This window comes from Bombus flavifrons, chromosome 6 (genome assembly GCF_040668555.2).
Source record: "Bombus flavifrons isolate JBK064 chromosome 6, iyBomFlav1_principal, whole genome shotgun sequence".
In the NCBI taxonomy this organism is placed as follows: Eukaryota; Metazoa; Arthropoda; class Insecta; order Hymenoptera; family Apidae; genus Bombus; species Bombus flavifrons.
This window is the reverse complement of record NC_138447.1, coordinates 11,969,425-11,990,141: the sequence shown is the minus strand read 5'-3', so window position 1 is coordinate 11,990,141 and position 20,717 is coordinate 11,969,425. Positions and strand designations below refer to the sequence as shown.

The window sequence follows — 20,717 nt, the reverse complement described above, 5'->3', positions numbered from 1 at the left end:
TCTAATAACGTTATCGGCAAAACAAAATCCTTTAATTTTCCCCACCCCCTCATCTACCACCCCTTTATCGCCCCTTTATCGCATCTTCGTGGAAATATCGCAGGTATACAATGCACGAACAGCCAGAGGGTAAAATTTGTATTATGTACGATAAAACACATACACGTTGGCTCCACGCCGGAACCGACAAACATTGGCAGCATGTCCAGAATATTATTTTAAGTAAAAAATGTTACACAACATGGTCCCATTTATTCAGGTCTGGACTTAAGCTTCGTTTAATTATTTATTTGTAATTCTACGAAATTGCATTTAGTTCTACTACGAGCAACCGAGTACTCACGGGTATCCATTTCTATATTGCTTTTAAGAATTTGTTACGTTCCAGTGAAAACATTACGAAATCGCTCCGGACTCCTGTTCTTACATATTATTAAATAGAAATTTATATACAAATTTGAAATTTGATATTGTATATTAAAGTTCAAATTTATTTATGTACTCGTTGGATAACAATAGCATCTTGGTTGCCTGTATAAGGATTAATCTTTTTCTACCAGGTGTATCGGATCAAGCGTGCATGAAATGAAAAACATGATACACATCAGCAGTTGGATAATTAGCATTGTCGATATTCAATGGATGCTGTGAATGGAAACAGGACTACTTAACAATACATGTAAATTATGGCTGATTATTACGGCTTATATATTAATACATCTTCCATATCTCAAGAACGAACTCGAATCAGCCAATGATGCATGTAACATTTTTACTTGGAATAACATTCTGAACACGCTAACGAAATTTATTATTCGCCAGGAAACACCCAGTATACGTATAACGATCAATTACCTGAGTTTGCTGCCACGGATCGTTAATCTCTTTGCAGCATTTAACACGCAAAGAGTGGCTCTATTTACATGTGTGTTTCCACTTTGCGGACGTTTTTGATTAGAAATGCTTTTGTCGCGATCTGTCGTCGAATCGAAAGTTCGGGTGAGTAAACATTTGGAACAAATCTCTCAAGGCTCGCCGGTGGAACGAATTTTTCAGACCTGCGTACGGTCACTGATATTTCGGTATTCTTCCAAACAAATGCACACGTTATTATCAATTTCATGGACGCTTCTGTCACAGTTGATTAAACTTCTGGCTTTTCGAGCGCGAGCTGAGATTTGCGGCGAAGATCAGTCGATAGGATTAAAACGTTATTAAATCCATTTGTCGTTTCACAGTGTGTGCAGATATTGCGTTTGTTATCTGGCGTTGACCAGAAGCGCATGGATCCACGATGTGGATTCCACATTCATAGATCGATACGCGGGACGATTTTTTATTCGACTCCACGAGTGCGTCTCGTCGTATGTCGCTTTTCATTTTCCACAATAGAACACGACATCGTTTTTTCTATTTATTTCTGTCGTACTTTCTATGTATTTTTCTTTCGGTCGTATTTGAATCGCATATTCACCAGATACGTTTCGATTCGAGGATGGTGAAAACTGAGAATTATCTTGAAAGACGACCCGATTTCTTAGCTGGATAATTCAGGAGGAAACTATTATATTTCATAACGATCACTCAACCGAATACCTCGTCAAAGCTTTGCTTTACTAGGTTTTTAATAGAAAATAACAACGACGACCTTCGTGCCAGTTTATTTGGTACGAACGGCTCCTATTCACGAATTTACAGCCACTGATCAACGAGAAAGACCATCCGTGGCTGTTGTACGATAGCTGCGTTGCAACAGGAATATTTGCCAGAAGCTTCCGCGATAAAAGGAAAACGTAATGATACTTTTCCACCGACATGCGATACGAAATCCTAAATGGCCTTTCCTAACTAACACGTACACGTATATATAAGTATAAACGATCATGCATGGAGTGTATAAAATTCTCGTAACATTTGTGGAAACGTGTGCGAACGAGATAACAAGAAAAAGGAGAGAAGCGATATAGCATCGCAACGATGTTGATCGATTGGATACAGTCGTGCCATGATTCTAATATATCGTGGCGATTTGTCAATTTTTGATTGCTTACCCTTCGTGAGAGAGTGGCGATTGTGTGCAGAACTGGACCTTTGGTTAGTTTCCTCAGAAGCGGCTCCAGCTGTAACAAAATTATTCGTTTTAATTGACCGATTATTGTTACATCGTTCAATATGACGATTCGATTTTTAGCGCAATTAAAGTGCGATAGGCGGTTCGTATCGATTAAAGTACATGCAAGCCTGATTTTTTATTAATAAGTGCATTAACGTAAATTAACAATTACAACGACTGTAATATATATGTAGGGCTAAGGTTGGAATTTTGCGCGTGTGATGAATCTTCACTCAAATTTACCATCGCGGTTATAGCTGATATTCATTGATATAAATGTGGTCACTATAAGAGGCTACACGTAATAGCGGCGATCGGATGGTCGAGATATTGATGACAACGAATTCAGGTTCGATAACGGATCCACAGTCAATGGGATGACGAATACGTTGTGATACACGTATGACTCCACGTACAAGTAAAACTTATCTGAATGAACTGATCTGCATTATATATTCTTCTCCTCTCTTTGTTTTTAAGGAGAGCTATATAATTATTCCATACCTCTGTCAGGTACACGTCCCTCCCGTGACCGTTCAGTGACCCGCTATGTCACTTCGAGCCCAAGCCCATCGTTATAAAATCGGATTAGAACATTAAAACTATTTCTTAGTTTTATTACTTAATTTTAATTGGGGTCTTTCCCAACATTCCAAAAGGGAAGCCCCGATGCTCTTTCATCTCCGACACGGCCATCCTAACAATCACCCGTCCTCGGGTGTATCTAAAATATCGTGTTTTCTTACATTGAATTCGATGCAATTGACATTATTTACAATTTAACTAAATGTCCAAATAAGCCAAGGGTCCAGTTCATCAACAAAACTTTATTCGGAGGTTTGATAGCAAAAGGAATAAAAGAAAACAAAAATTAGTAACATTATGATTAGTATTCAAGGTGCTAGTTGCATCCTGTGAGTTATCAGTCGGATCGTAATGACATGATGGACCATTCTGGATTTCGTACCCAAATGAATCTCGTTTTACTAGATCGCACGAGCACATAGAGCTTCGTTCCACGGTCTCACTGAGCTTTACCACATTGTCGCCCCGAGACGCAAGTGAACTTGCTCCGCTAGATGTTATAGCTATAGTGCTACTGATCTTCCGAGATTAGAGTACTCATATCGTCATGGTTACTGTTTTTAAAATGTACCTATCTCCTTCCAAAATTTCTGCTATTACAAATGGACCCTTAAATTTTGAATCTAATTTAGTTTGATTTCTTTCCTCATGTTTGCGTAATACAAAATCACCGGGATTAAACCTAACCACTTTAGCTTTAGTTTCGTCAAACCTATCTTTATCGTATCTAGCGCTAGTTTCTATATTTTTTCTTTTTTTTTATTTTATTGCCTGTCGTCTTACATCAGAGATGTCTATTTCTTTTTCCTCGATGTTGTCGTTTAACAAGTCATAAGGTCTTATTGTTCTACCGATTAATAGTTTCAATGGACTCGAGTTAGTCACGCGGTTGGTGGTGCAATTCAAAGCCAATTGTATTTCCCCAATCGCGTCTTGCAATGACCCCCGATCGTTTCTACTATTGTAAACATATTTTTAAGCTTATCCATAATACGTTCTACCTGTCCATTGGCCCTACTCGCACCGGTTGAGATTAAGTGGAGTTCAATGAGTTCACCTTTACAGAAATCTTGGAATCCTTTACCCGTACCCTAATCCGCTATTATCCGGCAAGGACTTCCGAATAAAACTATAGCGGACTTAAGTGCTTTAATAGTACTAAGGGAATCTATTTTACGAGTATGATTCAGGTATACGAATTTAGTGAATGCGTCGACTAAAACAATGACATATTCTTTCGAATCACCTTTACGACTTAGTTTGTCAGTTATGTCCACGTGAACTGCATGCCAATGTATGCTGGTCTTAGGTATAGGATGTAATTCAGCTTGTATTTTACCTGAACTTGCCTTCGAAACTTGACAAATATGACAGTTCTCTACGAATTTACGAACATAATTCGCCATTCCTTCGAACCAGTAATACTCGTACAGTTTCTCAAGCGTTTTATCCCAACCTAAGTGCATAATGGACTGGTGCACATGGTTAATAACGGACCACCTAAAATCTCTTGGGACAATGGGCAAGCAGAGAGTTCTGCCTTTTCTTTGTATTTTACGATGGAGGGTACCGAACCGTAATTCATACGTATTCGCGATATCTTCCGCGAGCACCTCGTTTTGCAATTTATCGACGATCTCAGAAATTTGGGGGTCGCGACGTTGTTCCGCTAATAGTCAATCTACGGAGATTTCGGTCAAATTGATTTCCTTCTCTACGACTTTGTTGATCGTACGGTGATCCAAGTCTACGGGGTTCCGCGGAAAGAAGTCTACGTGGGCCATTCGTTTGCTTTCCCGATACATAATGTCAAAGGTAAAAGTTTGTAGGTAACCCCACCTCCTGTAAACCCTGTCATTTAAATGTACCTTATTACTGGATGCCTTCAAGGAATTACAATCAGCGACAACAAGAAATTCTCGTCCGTGTAGATAGTGACGGAAATGCTTGACGGCGTTTACAACTGCTAACGTCTCTAGTTCATAGGAATGATACCTAGATTCCGCAGGGCTAGTTCTTTTACTGTAATATTCTATTACTCTATTTTTACCTTCAATCTTGTGCATTAAAATAGCCCCATATCCATCCGAACTAGCGTCAGTATGAAGTTCTATCGGATAGTTCGGGTCAAATATCATTAACACCGGCGCGTCGGTCAGGACGGAAATTATCTTTTGCCTTATTTTTTCATGCCTATCCGTCCAAGTTATATTTTTATTACCGGAAGTAAGCGCGTACAGGAGTTTCATTACCTGTGAAAATTTAGGAACGAATTTCCGGAAGTACGAAGCTAAACCTATGAACTGCCTAAGCTGTGTGACGGTCGTTAGTGCAGGTAACGAACTCAAGACTTGTATTTTACCCTGGTTGGGACGAACTTCTCCATTCTGAATTACATATCCCAAAAGAGTACCGATGTCTTTAGAAAGAAACATTTGGAAAAATTAAAAGAAAATCCGGCGTTTACGAGGGTATTTAATACGGTATCCAATCTTTCTAAAGCTTGATCTATCGAGTCGGAAATAATTAGGACGTCATCCAAGTAAAGTACAACGTACGAATAAGCAAGGTCGCCTAAGGCATTTAGAATGGCCCCCTGAAAAACGGACGGTGCATTTTTCAATCTAAACGGCATCGTTATGTACTCATATTGTCCGTTAGAGGTAACGAACGCTGTATATTCCGTCGAATCAGGATGAATGGGAATTTGGTGGAACCCGCTAGTCATGTCCAGGCTAATAAAGTATCTCGCCTTTTGTAATCTCGCGATTTGATCCGCAATAAGAGGCAAGGGGTACCGATCCGCGACCGTATTTTTGTTTAGCTCTCGAAAATCGATGCACGAGTAACATAGGGCTCGCGAACGGTGAGCTACTAGGCTTTATGATTTTTGCTCTAATTAATTCGCTTATTCTCTCGCGCACTATTCTCCGCTCTTCCTTGCTAAGCCTATAAGGACTTCATTGGACGGTGACGTTAGGGTCAATTAACCGTATTTCTAACTAGCCCGTACTTACGCGAGCACGTGGAAAACCCGTAATGAATGAATTTTTGAGATTTTCGAGAATAGAGATTAATCGACTTTTATCGTTACCAATTACATCAGTGTCAACATCATTAATATTGATCTCGTCTTCCGCGGTTTTACTACAGGCATTAACTATCTTTGCTTTGCAAATAACGAGGCTATTTTGTCTAATATTTACGTCAAAACCTTGGCTTAAAATTTTGCGACCAATCATGATATCATATTTTAAGTAACTATCGGCAAGGACGTGGAAAGTTATACAAAATCTGAGACGTACTATTAATACAAGTATTTCCTAATCCTCGCATTACTACTAGATCAGTCTTTCTTTTGCCGGAAAATTTAGGGGCTGCGGATTCTTTAATTAACGAGCATTCGGCTCCAGAATCGAAGTAAGATGGGAACGACTTACCCAGATGGCTTAATTTACCAGTCGGGGCTTCCACCACGCAGAAGCTAACTCGACGCTTATTATGGGGATTATAGTTTCTTTTCCACAAAAACAGGCAATTAGTCGAATTATGTCCTTCCTTGTTACACCTGAAGAATGACGACTTCGACGATGTGGCCACTTGGTTCTCCCCTGATCTTTGTGTATCCAATTCTATCTTCCTGCGGCACTTCGTCACTTTATGTCCGAGGTTCTCACATTGGTAGTTCCTAACCCCGCGGTCTGATGGCCTGCTTCGTTTAGTATCAGGGCCCGCCGGTGAATTCTCCGATGAAGGCGCCTGCCTCTTCCTCGCATAGGAGAGAGCATTCATTTCAGTTAGGAATTGGTTCACGGTCCTGATTTCACTCGTAAGCGCTATTCGTTTAACCCGTTGGTCATGTGAAGTCAGTCGAAAAAGGACGCAGGCGTTGATTACTTCAGCCATAGTTAAATCTTTCCACCGCGACTGCAGGAAAGAACGAAGACGAATACCGAAAGCTCCCGTGCTTTCGTTCTCCAGTGGTGGTTCATCAAGCATCTTTATCAGTGTTGAGGTTGCCGTCTCTTTGCCACCAAAATGAGCGAGAAAAAGTTTCTTAAATCTTGACCAAGTAAAGCCTCTCCGGATCGGCATTTGTTTAAGCCAATGTGCTGCAGTACCCTCTAGGGCATCACTTATAGTGACGAATAAATCGCGGTTTTGTACAGACCTTCTCTCCAGGAGTAGACCGACAGTTGCACACCATGCAGCCGGATCGGCGCCCGCGATTTCGGGATTAAAACGCGGTAGCGATAATTTTTTAAATTGCACATTAGATTTTTGCTCTCTAGGCTGCGTTAACTCGCGCACAATGATCATGAGCTGTTGCGTTGTTGCCACAAATTCTGATCCATTTTCTGATGTCGGGTTGAAATTTTTCGCGTTTGATGAATCTTTACTCAAAATTACCATCGTGATAGGTCGAGATACTGATCCACGGTCAATGGGATGACGAATACGTTATGATACACGTATGACTCCACATATAAGTAAAACTCAACTGATCTGCAGTCCAAGTAGAACTGCCCTTATATATTCTTCTCCCCACCTGTCTTTGTTTTTAAGGAGAGCTATATAATTATTCCATACCTCTGTCAGGTACACGTCCCTTCCGTGACCGTGGCTACGTTTAGTAACCCGCTATGTCACTTCGAGCCCAAACCCATCGTCATAAAATCGGATTAGAACATTAAAACTATTTCTTAGTTTTATTACTTAATTTTAATTGGGGTCTTTCCCAACATTCTAAAAGGGAAGCTCCGATATCCTTTCATCTCCGACATATATAAAGGCTCGACTGATGTAATCAATCTCTTGAACATTAAAAAAAATATTAATAACGTTAGTTATATTAATCAAGTTAACGTAACAATGAAACTAATATTATTCGTTTTTTACAAAATCTTGTGGTTTTTTCACCTATTTTCAAAAGACTATCTTCTATCTATCTTCGAATCTACCAGTTTGTTCATCTTTCAACTATTCGATATTAGAATTTTTTCTTTCATCGTCAGAACTTATACTTTTCCCATCAGGTGTTCAATTGTCGTTTTTTAAGATGAAGAAACAGACTATCCAATTTATAATTTTTCAGACGAAAATTCCATCAGAAACTCGCTTACAGATTAAGTTTATTACAAATTCTCCGCTGATATTCGGTTTCCTTTTCATCCTGTTAGGTCGCATGTCTCTAAATATCGTCAAGTGCTGTGCTTGCGTCGACCACTCGTGGTTAACTATTCATCAAAGTTACTCGTGAAAGAGAGAGAGAGAGAGAGAGAGAGAGAGAGAGAAAGAGAGAGAGAGAGAGAGAGAGAGAGAAAGAGAGAGAGAGAGAGAGAGAGAGAGAAAGAGAGAGACAACGTAGAGAATAGCTGCCTTTATGCCGGAGCATCCATTGACTCTGCATATAAGGCTAACTATCACGATGCCTGCGTCTTTCGCCCACGTTGCTAACAAGCTTATTAACTGTGTCTTCATTAATCCCCTCTCTCTCCAAGCTGCTAATAAACACTTTCAACGGAGAAATTCAGCTTTCCGGCAGACAGACTGCGAGCCACGTTCCAATTATTTTTCCACCATGTGAAATTAGCCATGTAAATATCGTCGGGAACGTTTTTACGCAACCTGCGCGCTAGTTTCGTTTTTATATACTGTACGTACGTATATTGTAAGCTGATGAAACGGTTATCCAACGACGTAACAGTTTTCACTCGTCACTTTCTCCGCTGCGTTCTTCCATTGTGAACGCCGTTGCTCTCGATCGGTAATCGTCGCAAATCATTTCCAAGTACTCTGCCAATTTCTATTTGCTAAACATTTTGCTCGTGTTATAGAAGGCACTTGTACATTCTATTTAGATCGCCGGTATGTATGCAAATTCATAGTTTTACCAGGTATGTAAATATGAAACCGGAATTTTTGTATAGAAAATACACGTTTATTGTATGAAAATGATTAAAAATATTTTATTCGAAGTATTGCCCATCGCTAGCTATACATTTTTCCCACCTGTCTGGCAATTGGTGGATGCCACGCCAAAAAAACTGTCGCTCTTTTGAGGCAAACCAGTCATCGAGCCATTTTCGTACATTTTCGTAAGAAGTGAAGTGCTGGTCAGAAAGTGCGTGTCCCATCGATGCAAATAAATAGTAATCGGACGGAGCCAAGTCTAGTGAGTAAGCCGCGTGCGAAAGTATTTCCCAACTGAACGCTTCGATCGTTTTGTTGTATGCGATGGTGCATTATCACGAAGCAAAATTACTTTGTGTTGCCTTTTTTGATATTCTGGTCGTTTTTCACGCAAAGCTTGATTCAAATCGATCATTTGTTGTCGATAGCGCTCGGTATTAACGGTTTCGCCAGGTTTTAACAGCTCGGTGGTCTTTTTCGGTGGTCTTCCACGTTCTTCGTTCCTCGCGTCAAAATTGCCACTTCTGAATTTTTTAAACCACTCAAAGCACTGTGATTTACCAAGAGCATGCTCACCGTAAGCTTCGACAAGCATTCGATGCGATTCTGCAGCAGTTTTCTTCAAATGGTAACAGAAAATCAATGCTGTCCGCAAATCGTAGTTTCCAGGCACAAAATTTGACATGTTCAACGCTATTATAAACTATGCTGTTGTATGAAACTTGTATTGTTCTGAGTCGAAAATGTTTGTGAGATGTCAACAAAGACTTTTGGCATCAATGACGCAGTTTAGTGATAACTACATTATCAGCTAAGGCCATCCATAGGCAAATTCCGGTTTCATATTTACAGACCTGATATACATTATGCACTTGAAGAAGTGGAATTTGAATAGGAATTTCTCACTCGTTAAATATCAGTAATTGCGCATCGCACAAGAGGAGGGCACATTGAAAGGAATACGCAGGTCTGATTGACTACATCCTAGTAAAGCTTACCTTCTTCAATGTAATTTTTCAAAATAAAGCACGCGTTATTTTCCTTATTAACCAAGATAAGCAAACACATGTATAAATTTATTATCTATATCTAGATATATATACAACAAATTGCATAGAAGGGAAATATACAGAGTATGTTTCTTGCTTTCATGCCTCGAGTGCATTTTCTTTGAGGGACGTACAATATTTTAAAAATCTTATACATATGTAGTATATTCTTGCATATTACATGCATTTTCTGTGCCATATATCAAAATAAATACATAAAAATTCCAAATCTGGTTGTACCATGCGAAAGAATCCATACTATTCTCCTCGCCATAAAGTTCTCTTTAAAAAAGATACTACAACCATTATATTTTCTTAAAGCGTTAAATACAAGCCTCTGACTAGGAGATAGCTGTCGAAGCCGGTGGTTTCAAGGTTTGTAGCGTATAATAACGTAATTTCGTTGAACAGGTTACACTTCGCGGGTCATTTCTCTGGCAATCGATTCGGGGTTTCGTACTCGTTCACGCGTGTATATCGCTGGCGAAAACGATCCGCTGACGCGTTCAACATTTTGCACATCGTCCAAGGGTGTGTTGTACGTACAGCGAAATCAGAAAGCGGTCAATTGATCGAGCTACCATGGATACGAGTTGTTCGATTCAATCGATCTCGATCGTTTGTGAAACGAGCTTCTCCGCGTAGCGTAGCACACTGCATAAACTCCGTGTAATCGCCAAGGATTTTGTCGCTAAAAGTTAATTATGCGATTTTGTGCCACACTCGCGCAAGTTAATAGTTTGTTAGGCGATTCAGCGAACATTAAACATTAATTAATTTCCGTTCCGGCCGTGGCCATGTCGAAGTAGCCATCATGGTGAAACCACCATCCTTTATAAAATTTCTATGAAACGGGAAAGCCTCGTTCTTGTCCATTGAAATTTTGTTACCAAAGATACGATGTTCATCGATGAACGCCGACCATACAGAAATAGGTTAGTTTATCGAAAATGAACCACGTTAGTCGAACAACCCTTTCGTATACAAATGGAGAGCAGGTGGAAACGATATAATGTGGTTACAAATTAGAATTTTAAGAGACAACCGGTCGGTATAGCCGTGTCGAGTACGGAGTACATTTTACGTAGAGACAACTTGAATTTTGGACTGCAAGAACTATCTGCGAATTAATATTCTTACAATCTTTCATCGAATCTATATGGAATTAAATACTTTCCACTTCTTACTGAACAACAGTTGCCAATAATTGTATTAGGAAAAATTGAAGGGCTTGTAATAGAAACAACCTTGGACTTTGTCCATGCTTGTACTTTTCTAAGAAAATAATAGAAGATTTTAGTATCTTTAAGTACTGTTGTTTAATAGAAGATGTCAATCCTTCTTAATAAGATATTGACCGTACGATACAATTGCTATAAATGTATTTTTACTTATATCGTAGAAGAATTGCATTTTATTAAATCATGAAGTTACGGGTCTCGTGACATAGGCTGTTTTAGCAAAACCAGTTCAGTTTCCTTGGACAATAAGTCAAGATCAATCATATCGATTCTACTATGTTGTGAGTTTTGCTTTCGACAGCTAGAACCTAAAATGAAAAACGTGGAGAAACTTGACGACGACACATTTTGTTACGAGTCTCTCGATTAACTTGTAGTTATCGAAGATTAGGATGCGTGGTTTTAAAAGAAACAGCAAGAAACAATTCTCGCAGAGATCCTTAAGCTCTCCAAAAATGTCTCCGACTAATGTTTCAATATTCAAAAGTAACTCCTGATTTTATCACCGCGCTATATCGTTTCCACATATAGGATCTGCATGCAGGTGAGCTCTGCGGTCGAACACGACGGCGAACTTCGACATTTCTATCCTTGGCCAGTTCTTCTCCGCCATTATCCGGGGAAGTTCGCCAAGTCAGTGGTGCGGAAGTCGCCTGCGTCGTGAACGACGAAGAAGATTGATCATTTCGTCGAGGGATAAATCGATTCGCCGGAAATTGACGGAGAATTTAACGAAATATTATCCTGAGTGATGGCCCATAAATAAATTTGTACTTGGAAAGGACCAACTAACAACTAGTTTCCCAGGACAGATTAATAATACAATTCGTCCTGATTATAATTTCCCACGTATCGCATATCTGGATAGAGTTCAGGGTGGATATATGAAAACGTTCGTGTATAATCGGGGCATTCGTCTATTTGCTGTGAATCCCTTTGATGATGCCAATTTTGCTTCTCGACAATTCCCTCGCTAATGATCGTGCCAATTGCTCGTGTTATTATGTTAATTCGTTGAATAAACTGCTGGAATTTTCATCAACACTAGGATAACAGCTAAGTGACCGTTTAACCTAAATATGCGTATTATTCTTGCAGAAGTACGATGGAGGATAATTTTTGTATTCTAAGAATTTTATAAATATTGTTATTATCGAACAGTTGGAGTACTAAATTAATAAAAAACAATAATACAACAATTTAATTGATACATCCAATTTTAAGTCTTTCCTTTGAAATATTAAATTAACGATAGACTAAACTTTGGTCAATATACGTTTGATTTAAATTCCAAACAGAAGAGAAATGCTGTTTCCTTTAAAAACATCGTAAACAAGAAACTCAGGATATCTGAGTAAAATCATAAGTTAAGCGTTCTAAGTGCTGCTGCAATAGCACGGAGAACTTTGTTATCCCGGCGCTTAATACATCGTTGAAACGAACGTACAGATAGCAGCCAAGTTTCTGGAACTTGAATGCACTCGTTCGACTGTGCAACCATGGATTTCCTACTGGGAGCTATCAAAAATATTTGCTGGCACGTCTGCGGGGGAATTAACGCGTTGCAGCTATTACGCGAGGGCGTAAATTGGAACTGGGCTAGGCCACGATAATGACTCGACTCTGGACGCGTTAAATATTACCAACAAGATACTACGAGGAACTTTACAGCAGCCGATGAAGTTTAAAAATTTATATACTTCTCCCAGACGAGTTTCTTGATTTACAGATCGCAACGCAGTAGACATTCGGTTATCCGGCTCGGCTTTAACCGATTGCGATCTTGGTTTGGATTAAGGTTGACCAGAAATATCATTGACGCATAAATGCAGTTTTTCTAGTTCATATACACACATATGTAAACGTATATATAACGTATACCTTTTACCTATCGATCATCGTTATCAAACTTGGAAACTTAAAGAAAATGTTAACTTAGAATTCTATTGCTTCAGAAAACTTTTCAACGAAGTACGTATTGAAGTAAAGAAAATTACCATTGGTATCTCAGAGGGCTAATTTCGAAATTAATAAGAGAAGCAGGAGATTTATTATAGATAGAAAAATGGATCCAAACTTCTGACCAGTACCAATACACCAACTGTTACCTCGGCCGACACTCTACCTAGACCAGGCTACACACCGCAGGTAAGATGGGAACCAGATGTCCGCTCATCCTTACTGCGTACCCTCAATAGTTTTAAGGACCCATCATAAATCTCAGGAATTTGCTACCTAAGGTCCTTCCGACCGAACAAATATCTCTTTACTGAATCGTTTCTAAAGCTTATTGTTTACTACGGGAAGACACGGGAAAGTTAATTTTTCTCATGTATGACACTTCCCACTAGCAACTTTCTATGGAGGGCGGCTAAGACCCTTCCTAGTCCACCAACCTTCCTTTATCCGATCAGAAGCAATGTCTATTGCCCTCACTTTTCTAACCAAAATTGTCATCAACAAATCCTATGGTCCCTTGCATTAGACACTCCCATCACTAGCTTTACTCCGACACAGCATCGTCACTTTAAGTTACTTATTCTTCATCGTTAGAATAGTCGACATGTCATTACCGGGTTTCTATCCTTAAATCAATCACTTACGTAACTTATACATACGCATCGGTGTAAAGTTGTTGGAATAAATATTAATTTATACCTGTTAATTCAGTATAACCTCAAGCGAATCACCCCTATTATCGTAACAGAAATCAGGGGATCGATCAGTTCGTGGTGTCGATTATCTAATCGTAACGGGAATTTGCGACTCCCGTTGACGCGCTTTGACGTTTGACGCGAACGGTCGAAACACCAACACATCAATATATACATATAAAACAATGAACATACATGTGTTTATTTTTTCATTAACCGGTAAATGATAACAGATATATATTGTCGTAGCAACTAGTCAGAGGTGTTCGGTTCCATACAAGCCGGATAAGCGAGATTCCACTGAATCTCTAGACAAATGGAAATCGACGTCGAACGAAGCAGGGAGACTTTAAAGAAAAAATCGTTTTATCGAACTCGGCTCTTTAGCTGAGTTTCTCGTCTAAGCGCTCGTCGCCCCTTTCTTCGTCTCCGTATCCTTTGAGAAATCGTTCTTCGGTCGATCTCCCATCCACCGTACGGAGATCCAAGCTATTAAAACGTCACTATCGTGGATCGCCGTGGCACGATAATGAAAACTGAGAGCTCGTAATTCCAACGAAGGCTCGGCAGTAATTTCAATGGATGGATGAAGGAGATTATTACTCGTGCGAGCGAACAAGCCGCCATTACTCGTCGGCGTGGCTCAAGTCGCGCGAATGGTTGTCTCTAAGGAGAGTATCCTCGTCAGAAGGATAACCGGGTGGCACGGTACTGCGTGGCATGCAGTGGACAAAAATGGAAATAATCCACTGTTCGATTTTGATCTTATTATTCGATATTATCAGTCTGTATGTAAATGATATAAAAGATGTAAAGAGTAATTCCCCAAAAAGTCGACAGAGGACTAGTAAACATCGTTTGCACATGAAAATCTAATCATTTGAAAATTGCTCCTATACATTCTTGTTTGTTAATTCTTCTTAATTAGTGTTTGTTACACTTTAAATATGGGGAATTATAGTAAAGATACGTATAACTTTAATTGGCAATTTAAAAATTTCTATCTCTCTTTAAAGTGCGATTTAAAAAGGAAGGTTTAAACCATCCTGCAATTTTGATTGTTCTGTGTCAGAAAGATATTGTATTACATTGCTACATAATCCTTCTCTGCTACAAACTGGTACACAGCGCGTTCTTTACTTCTTTCAGTGAAATCCACTCGTAATCTCGACTTGCATCAAGAGTGAATTTCTGATCACATTTGTTCCGACAAAAGTTTAAAAGTTACACAAAAGCTCTGTTCTTTACTAAATGTCAGCACAATATCTGACAGAACAGAATGGAAGTATAAATTATTTCTGCATAACACTTATGCAAAAATGGAGAGATTTACTCAAACGACATCGTGTGTAGTTAGACAAAGAAACAAATATTCAAGCTGTTTCAACTGAGCCAGAAAGTAGGAAAAATACTAACAAAGATTTGATAAACAGACTTCTACCCACCTCGGATCCTCTGATTATTTAGTTTCAGGAAAATATACACATTCAGATTATATGCATTTCTTTTTTATCTTTGTCCCAAATCCTCATTCAAATGCTACACTGTGGAACGTGAGAACGTGGGCTGCGAACGAGGCGAACGTGGGCTGTGAACGTGCGAACGTTGCCTGCAAACGTGCGAACATGGTCCGCGAATTGTGATTTTTGCCCAAAATCCTCATTCAAATGCCACACTATGGGTGGATGAAACTTTCCTCGAAGGTGGCATCACGTTTTGTCAACCGTTCATTACGTCCATGTTCACGATGAAAAGGGTTAGAATTTCCTTTCGTCTGGATGCGTTTTCGAAGAATGGAAATTAATGTCGGCGTCTAGTACAGGTAGATTCATTTACTGCCATGAATAGTACGGCAACAGCACGATACACGAGTCAGCTTTTTGAAAAGGTCGTTCATGTGCAATTTGTGTTTATTCAATTTGGATATTCATCATCGGTCGAAACCGGCTGATTGTTTCAGTAAGAATATAACGAATAACGAAACAATATTGGACAAATAATGTCGATCGAAATGGTTTCGGCAATAAAGCGTTTTCGACGAGAATAACGCGATAGGAATGAAACTGGTGCTTGAAAAGAAAAAACAGTTTTATAGCTGTTAAACGGGCCGATGGTGATAAAAGCGTTGGGTTTGTAGTCGAGGATGCATCGTGTCACTTTAAAAAGAGATGTACCGGTTGGTATGAATACGTCAAAAATCGAATCGAATCCACTGAGGAAATTGATATCACTTTCACGTGTGAACGCATAAAGGAAACAACGAGTAGAGTGGCATGGATCGGCGTAAAACACGGTAGAAAGATCACAGAGTAATATAAGAGAACACTCAGAGGAATAAACACGATACACGAAGCCACTCGTATAACGAGCACGTTCGTTTCAACTTCCGGTCTCCGCATGAACACCCCTGCGAAGCATTTTGGCGGTGCTAAATAATCTTCTGATTTACTGCCTCGTGCCGCGAATAGCAAATAATAGTCACTTCGCGTTGCTCCAGTTCGCTTTTGCGCGAAGCACACCAACCGCGCTTCTGACGTTCTACCTTCCGGAATTAATATCCCGCTACGAGGATGTTTAACGACACTGAAATAATTTGGTGAAATTAAAACTTTCCTTTGCCTCTTGTTCGTTTTCGCTTCCGTGCGCGAATTGAACTACGCGTATCTGCTGCCAAGAGCTTCAAGTCAACATTTAGGTATTTGACTCTTTTTTTTTTCTTCTTTGTGTCTCGCGCAATCAACGTCTCTCGAATTTTTACGAATCAGGAGATGCAACAAATTCCACTTTTCTTACAGTGACTGGAAATCGTGAAATTATATTAAACTGTTAAAAATGTTCGTAGCGCATTTGACAGTTGATATACAATAGCACACAAAGTTTAACTCTAAGCGGTTGAATGCTATAATTTTATAAGATGGAATTGTATTCGATGAAAGCGATAAATATAATATATCTTGTAGAGCAGACGGCTGTCAGAAACACGATGAAATATATATTTAATATAAAAGTTACTACACACAACTATACACATAAATAAATTACTTAACAACTTTAAAATTACAATTTGTCTACTACCGTAATTGATGGATTTCGATAAAGCACGATCAAATGAAATACTAAGTTTTATCTCTTTACTTACAAAGTTTTCAGTCTTCAACTAGTTAATGCTGAGTTTGGTATATGGAGGAAGATTAGGAAAAAACAAGAATCTTACCAGGAATGTATAATTTCCTACATTGTACGTAACATAGTCACACTGTCATTTATTCTGGCGCTTACTTAAACCAAGCAAAATCTATTTGAAGAACTTCATTGTTGAACAGAATTTATCGATAAATAGTTGTTTGAGAGAGAACTCGTGAATAGCAGAGAAAGAAATATTTGGACAATAGAAATAAACGTGCGAATGAACAAAGAAGAAATACAATAATAAATAAATACAGTATATAAAACACCTAATTTTCTTTAAGAAGCGATCACCAAAAAACTATAACTTTTACGTAGACAAGTTGATACACCTTTTACGATATACTCTCAATAACTGCTTTATAATAAATGAACTATAATAAATGAACTTTATGAATCACTTTCACTGTGTCCGCGGTTAAGAAACGTCCTCGATTATAGCAAATCTCACTTCAATTTTCACTGTATATTTACGTGTTCCAACACTAATAGCATGGAAATACTTTCAATTTCAAATTGAAAGAATCTAGAAAAGAATTAAAAAGAAAATTGTTTTAATATAATAATCTAGAGAAGAAGCAACGAAGTGTTTCACGAAGCCCATAAACGTCAGTTAAAGCCGATCCTTGGTGATCCTGGTCGAGCAGCAAGCTCGTAATTCTCGTGGTACGACAACGGCTCGCGCTCCATAAATTCCTGTCGTAGACAAAAGGATCTCTTACGGTGTACCCGAGGTGATCTTGCCTCGTCGAATCTGCATTCGCGCGGTTCGAATTTACAAAGCCACGGCCACGGCGAACTATCGAATGTCGCAATGTGTTCCGCAGCGGTGGCCCGTTAATGCAAGTGTCGCATGCACGCTATCGCGCGCCACGAGAAAATTTATTGAGGCCAACGAATGCAATCGTCGCGTTCTCTTCGTCGTGTCTCTCTCTGTCTCTGTCCGTGAACATCGAACCTAGCGTGCCTTCCAATTAGTTGCGATTATTTGTCCAAGAAGACGCATAGACAGAATGTGAGAAAAACTGTTGCAGACGTAGTACAAGTCGATGCCGAGTTCAGATTTTAATGTCAGAATGGTAGAAATTAAGGTCGCAATTAGCGAAAGTACCTTAAAGAAGCGCTTACGTTAGAATGAGTTAAATGTGGCCAAAATTCTGATGATGCTTGTGAGTATCTTGCATGACATTCTATACATACTTTTACACTGTAATCTTGAATTAATTTGCATATAAATAGTGGTAAAAATGTAAGAATAAAATGATTTGATATATCTTATGCGCATGAGTATTCTGAATGTTTATAAGACAAATACATTTTTAATGAATTTAAGAAAACATGAAAATATGTTTCTCAAAATTACCTCTTTGGAAAATTCCAGTTTGGAGAAACATCAAAATTCCCACTTCCGCGAAACATACTATAGGTATAGTTACCAGTGCTGTTAAAATATTGTTAATTTCAAACATTTCTGCTGATTTGAAATTCGCAACAAAATTATCGAATCATTGATTGTAAGTCTATCGTGTAGGTAGATCATCGTCCATAGTCAATATTCACAGATAACGTACAAGGGTTCAATATGAATCCAATAACACGAACAGTACCACGAATATGAACACGTTGCAGCGACTAGTTAATTCTTCGTCGTTTCATTTCCGGATTGTAAAGGGTGGTGAAGGGGGGCGAGTCCATTTGCTCGTCGTTACGGAGTGTCGTGATTATTCCGACGTGACGTCTGCTTTGACCGCGCTCGTCCACGACCTACGCCTCGAATACGTTTCAGGGATGGCCAAGCAAATACCAACCAGTTAACTAGTTGGCAAACATAGGCTAATACGCTTACTAGGGTGTTAACTAAACTCGCAGCCCTCGTAAATGCTCCATTCTATCTAGCCAAGATACACACTTTTCCGAGGCTTCGAAGTGACTCGTAGTACTCGTGATCGATGATTAATTCCTAACTAAATCCTTTCCATCGAACCTGCAGAACAGAATTTGGTTCGTATTTCAAACGTCATCGACGAGGCTGTCTGTACTTTATCTTTAGTTGAAACGTTTTATGTTTATGAATACAGTGGGATAGAGTCTATGTAAATTGTTTTTTTTTTTATAGGTATAACTGAAAAAATCTAAATAGAAATATGCTTCGTTTATTAAATTTTATAAATTTCGCTTTGAATATTCTGTTTGTCCCAATCGTGGTACACTGGACTTGAGAGAAGTTTTTCACATACAAATAAATTGAAAGCATAGAATTGCACGTGAAGCTTTAATTAAAAAAAAAAAAAAAAATCAAAAACAAAATAGGAAATTTTTCGATTACACGTGTGCTTTAGTTGACGAACCTTGGTCTCAGTCCGTATTGATATTTATTAACATGAAAACAATGTTAAAATAAACAATACTACCTGCTTCCTGTCATGATTATTATCTTACTTAATAAAACTATTCTTATATAAAGAAAAGCATACAGTGTACTTATACGTGTACTTGGCAGACTTTCACATCTTTCCGATTAAAATTAATTCGTGCATGAGAAATTATTTTCTGTCTAATAATATCACTACGACACCCTATACATATAATCTTATGCGCTATTTTCATTCTATACATTTCTAAAAGAATTTTTAAATTCTTTAGAAATGCAGAAATATGCACAGTCCATTTATGAACATTATTGAGAGACTGATCTTAAAATTCAAGTATGGAACAAAGAGTAAAATGAATTATCCTTCATCGGTTTCAAGGGTTGAAATCGAGACAGACCGTACTCATGGCTTTTATTATCAACAAGTGTCCTCTGCAGCTTTTTTTAACGAATCAATAAAAACACGTTTTCCGACCAACAAAACTGTTTTCCCCTCAAAGACAGATGATTCATTGAACGATCACGCGCTTTGAGCAACAATTATATTGGTCGTGGAAGAGAGCTCTCTTTCCATTCGAGAACATTCGACTTTATCGCGAACGAGATTGATTTCAATTAAACACGTGTCCTATATTTCGGAGGATGAAGAAGTATTGACAAGCGGCGGTAAAGCACTAGAGAATTCTATCGAGTTCGTAGTCAGCGAAAATTAATCGATTCGGCCAACAGCTAACTTGCGGTAACATTTTTTCCTCAAAGCAATATTTTTTTCTCGTCCCACAAAGGCATGAACGTTACGCGGCAATATTCTGTAACACGCAACCATTTGCAATTTAATATCGACTTATCGCATCGAGTATTTTTACTGCTGTAATTCTTACCTCGCCAATAATGCTGCTACCTTTAAACTGCCAATCAGATACTAGCCGTGTAGATGATTATAGTAATTTTAAATAATCAGCATATTTAAATATGGATGGTCATCGATTAGTTAAATTAATTTCGTAATAGCAGAGCTGTTGAATGTTAAAAAGAAGAAGAAAAGAAGGGGAGAGGAAGCAATACGGTGATTCTTAAGCAAAGTTCAGATCACGACGCCAACTTAAATCTACACGAGCATTAGCTGGTTTATCAGACGCGCAGGGAGTTAATTAACCTTCGAAATCGAGATAGGGGAAGAAAGCGGCAACTACTTTCCCTTCTACGCCCTAGGCGTCCGGTTTAATTATCGAGGACGTACTCTCTTTGTGAAAATCCGCTTAAGTCACAATACTTAAATCTACGGCACGTGCACACGAACGACCAAACTCTTCTTTTCCCTTTTTAAATTGAATTATCGACGAACTTGGTCGATCGAGTTTCTATAGGGAAAACAGAGAAGATTTAACAATGGATATTAATCTTTAAAAATGATTGCTTTGGAAGCAACGATAATTCATCGCGTACCTGGAAAAAACCAACGTTTGTCACGTAAGAGGCTTTTCGAACGCGAGATATATGTTTCCTGTTGTACGAAATCCAGAGCGTGAAAAGTTAGAATCAAATAAAAAGTTTGTCTTAACATAGAAGAAAACAATGTATATTTTACTTTATTTTTAAGTAATA

General features: G+C 38.7%; 1 protein-coding gene across 24 annotated transcripts in view; it reads right to left on the bottom strand.

The window, feature by feature from the left end:
* Positions 1–20,717, bottom strand: part of LOC138180909 (ensconsin) — a 209,287-nt gene that overhangs the window by 21,060 nt on the left and 167,510 nt on the right. For all 24 annotated transcript variants that reach the window (XM_069115249.1, XM_069115253.1, XM_069115258.1 and 21 more), the window contains one exon: positions 2,052–2,120. In XM_069115249.1, coding sequence (XP_068971350.1) covers positions 2,052–2,120 — 69 coding nt within the window. The remainder of the gene's footprint in view (positions 1–2,051; positions 2,121–20,717) is intronic.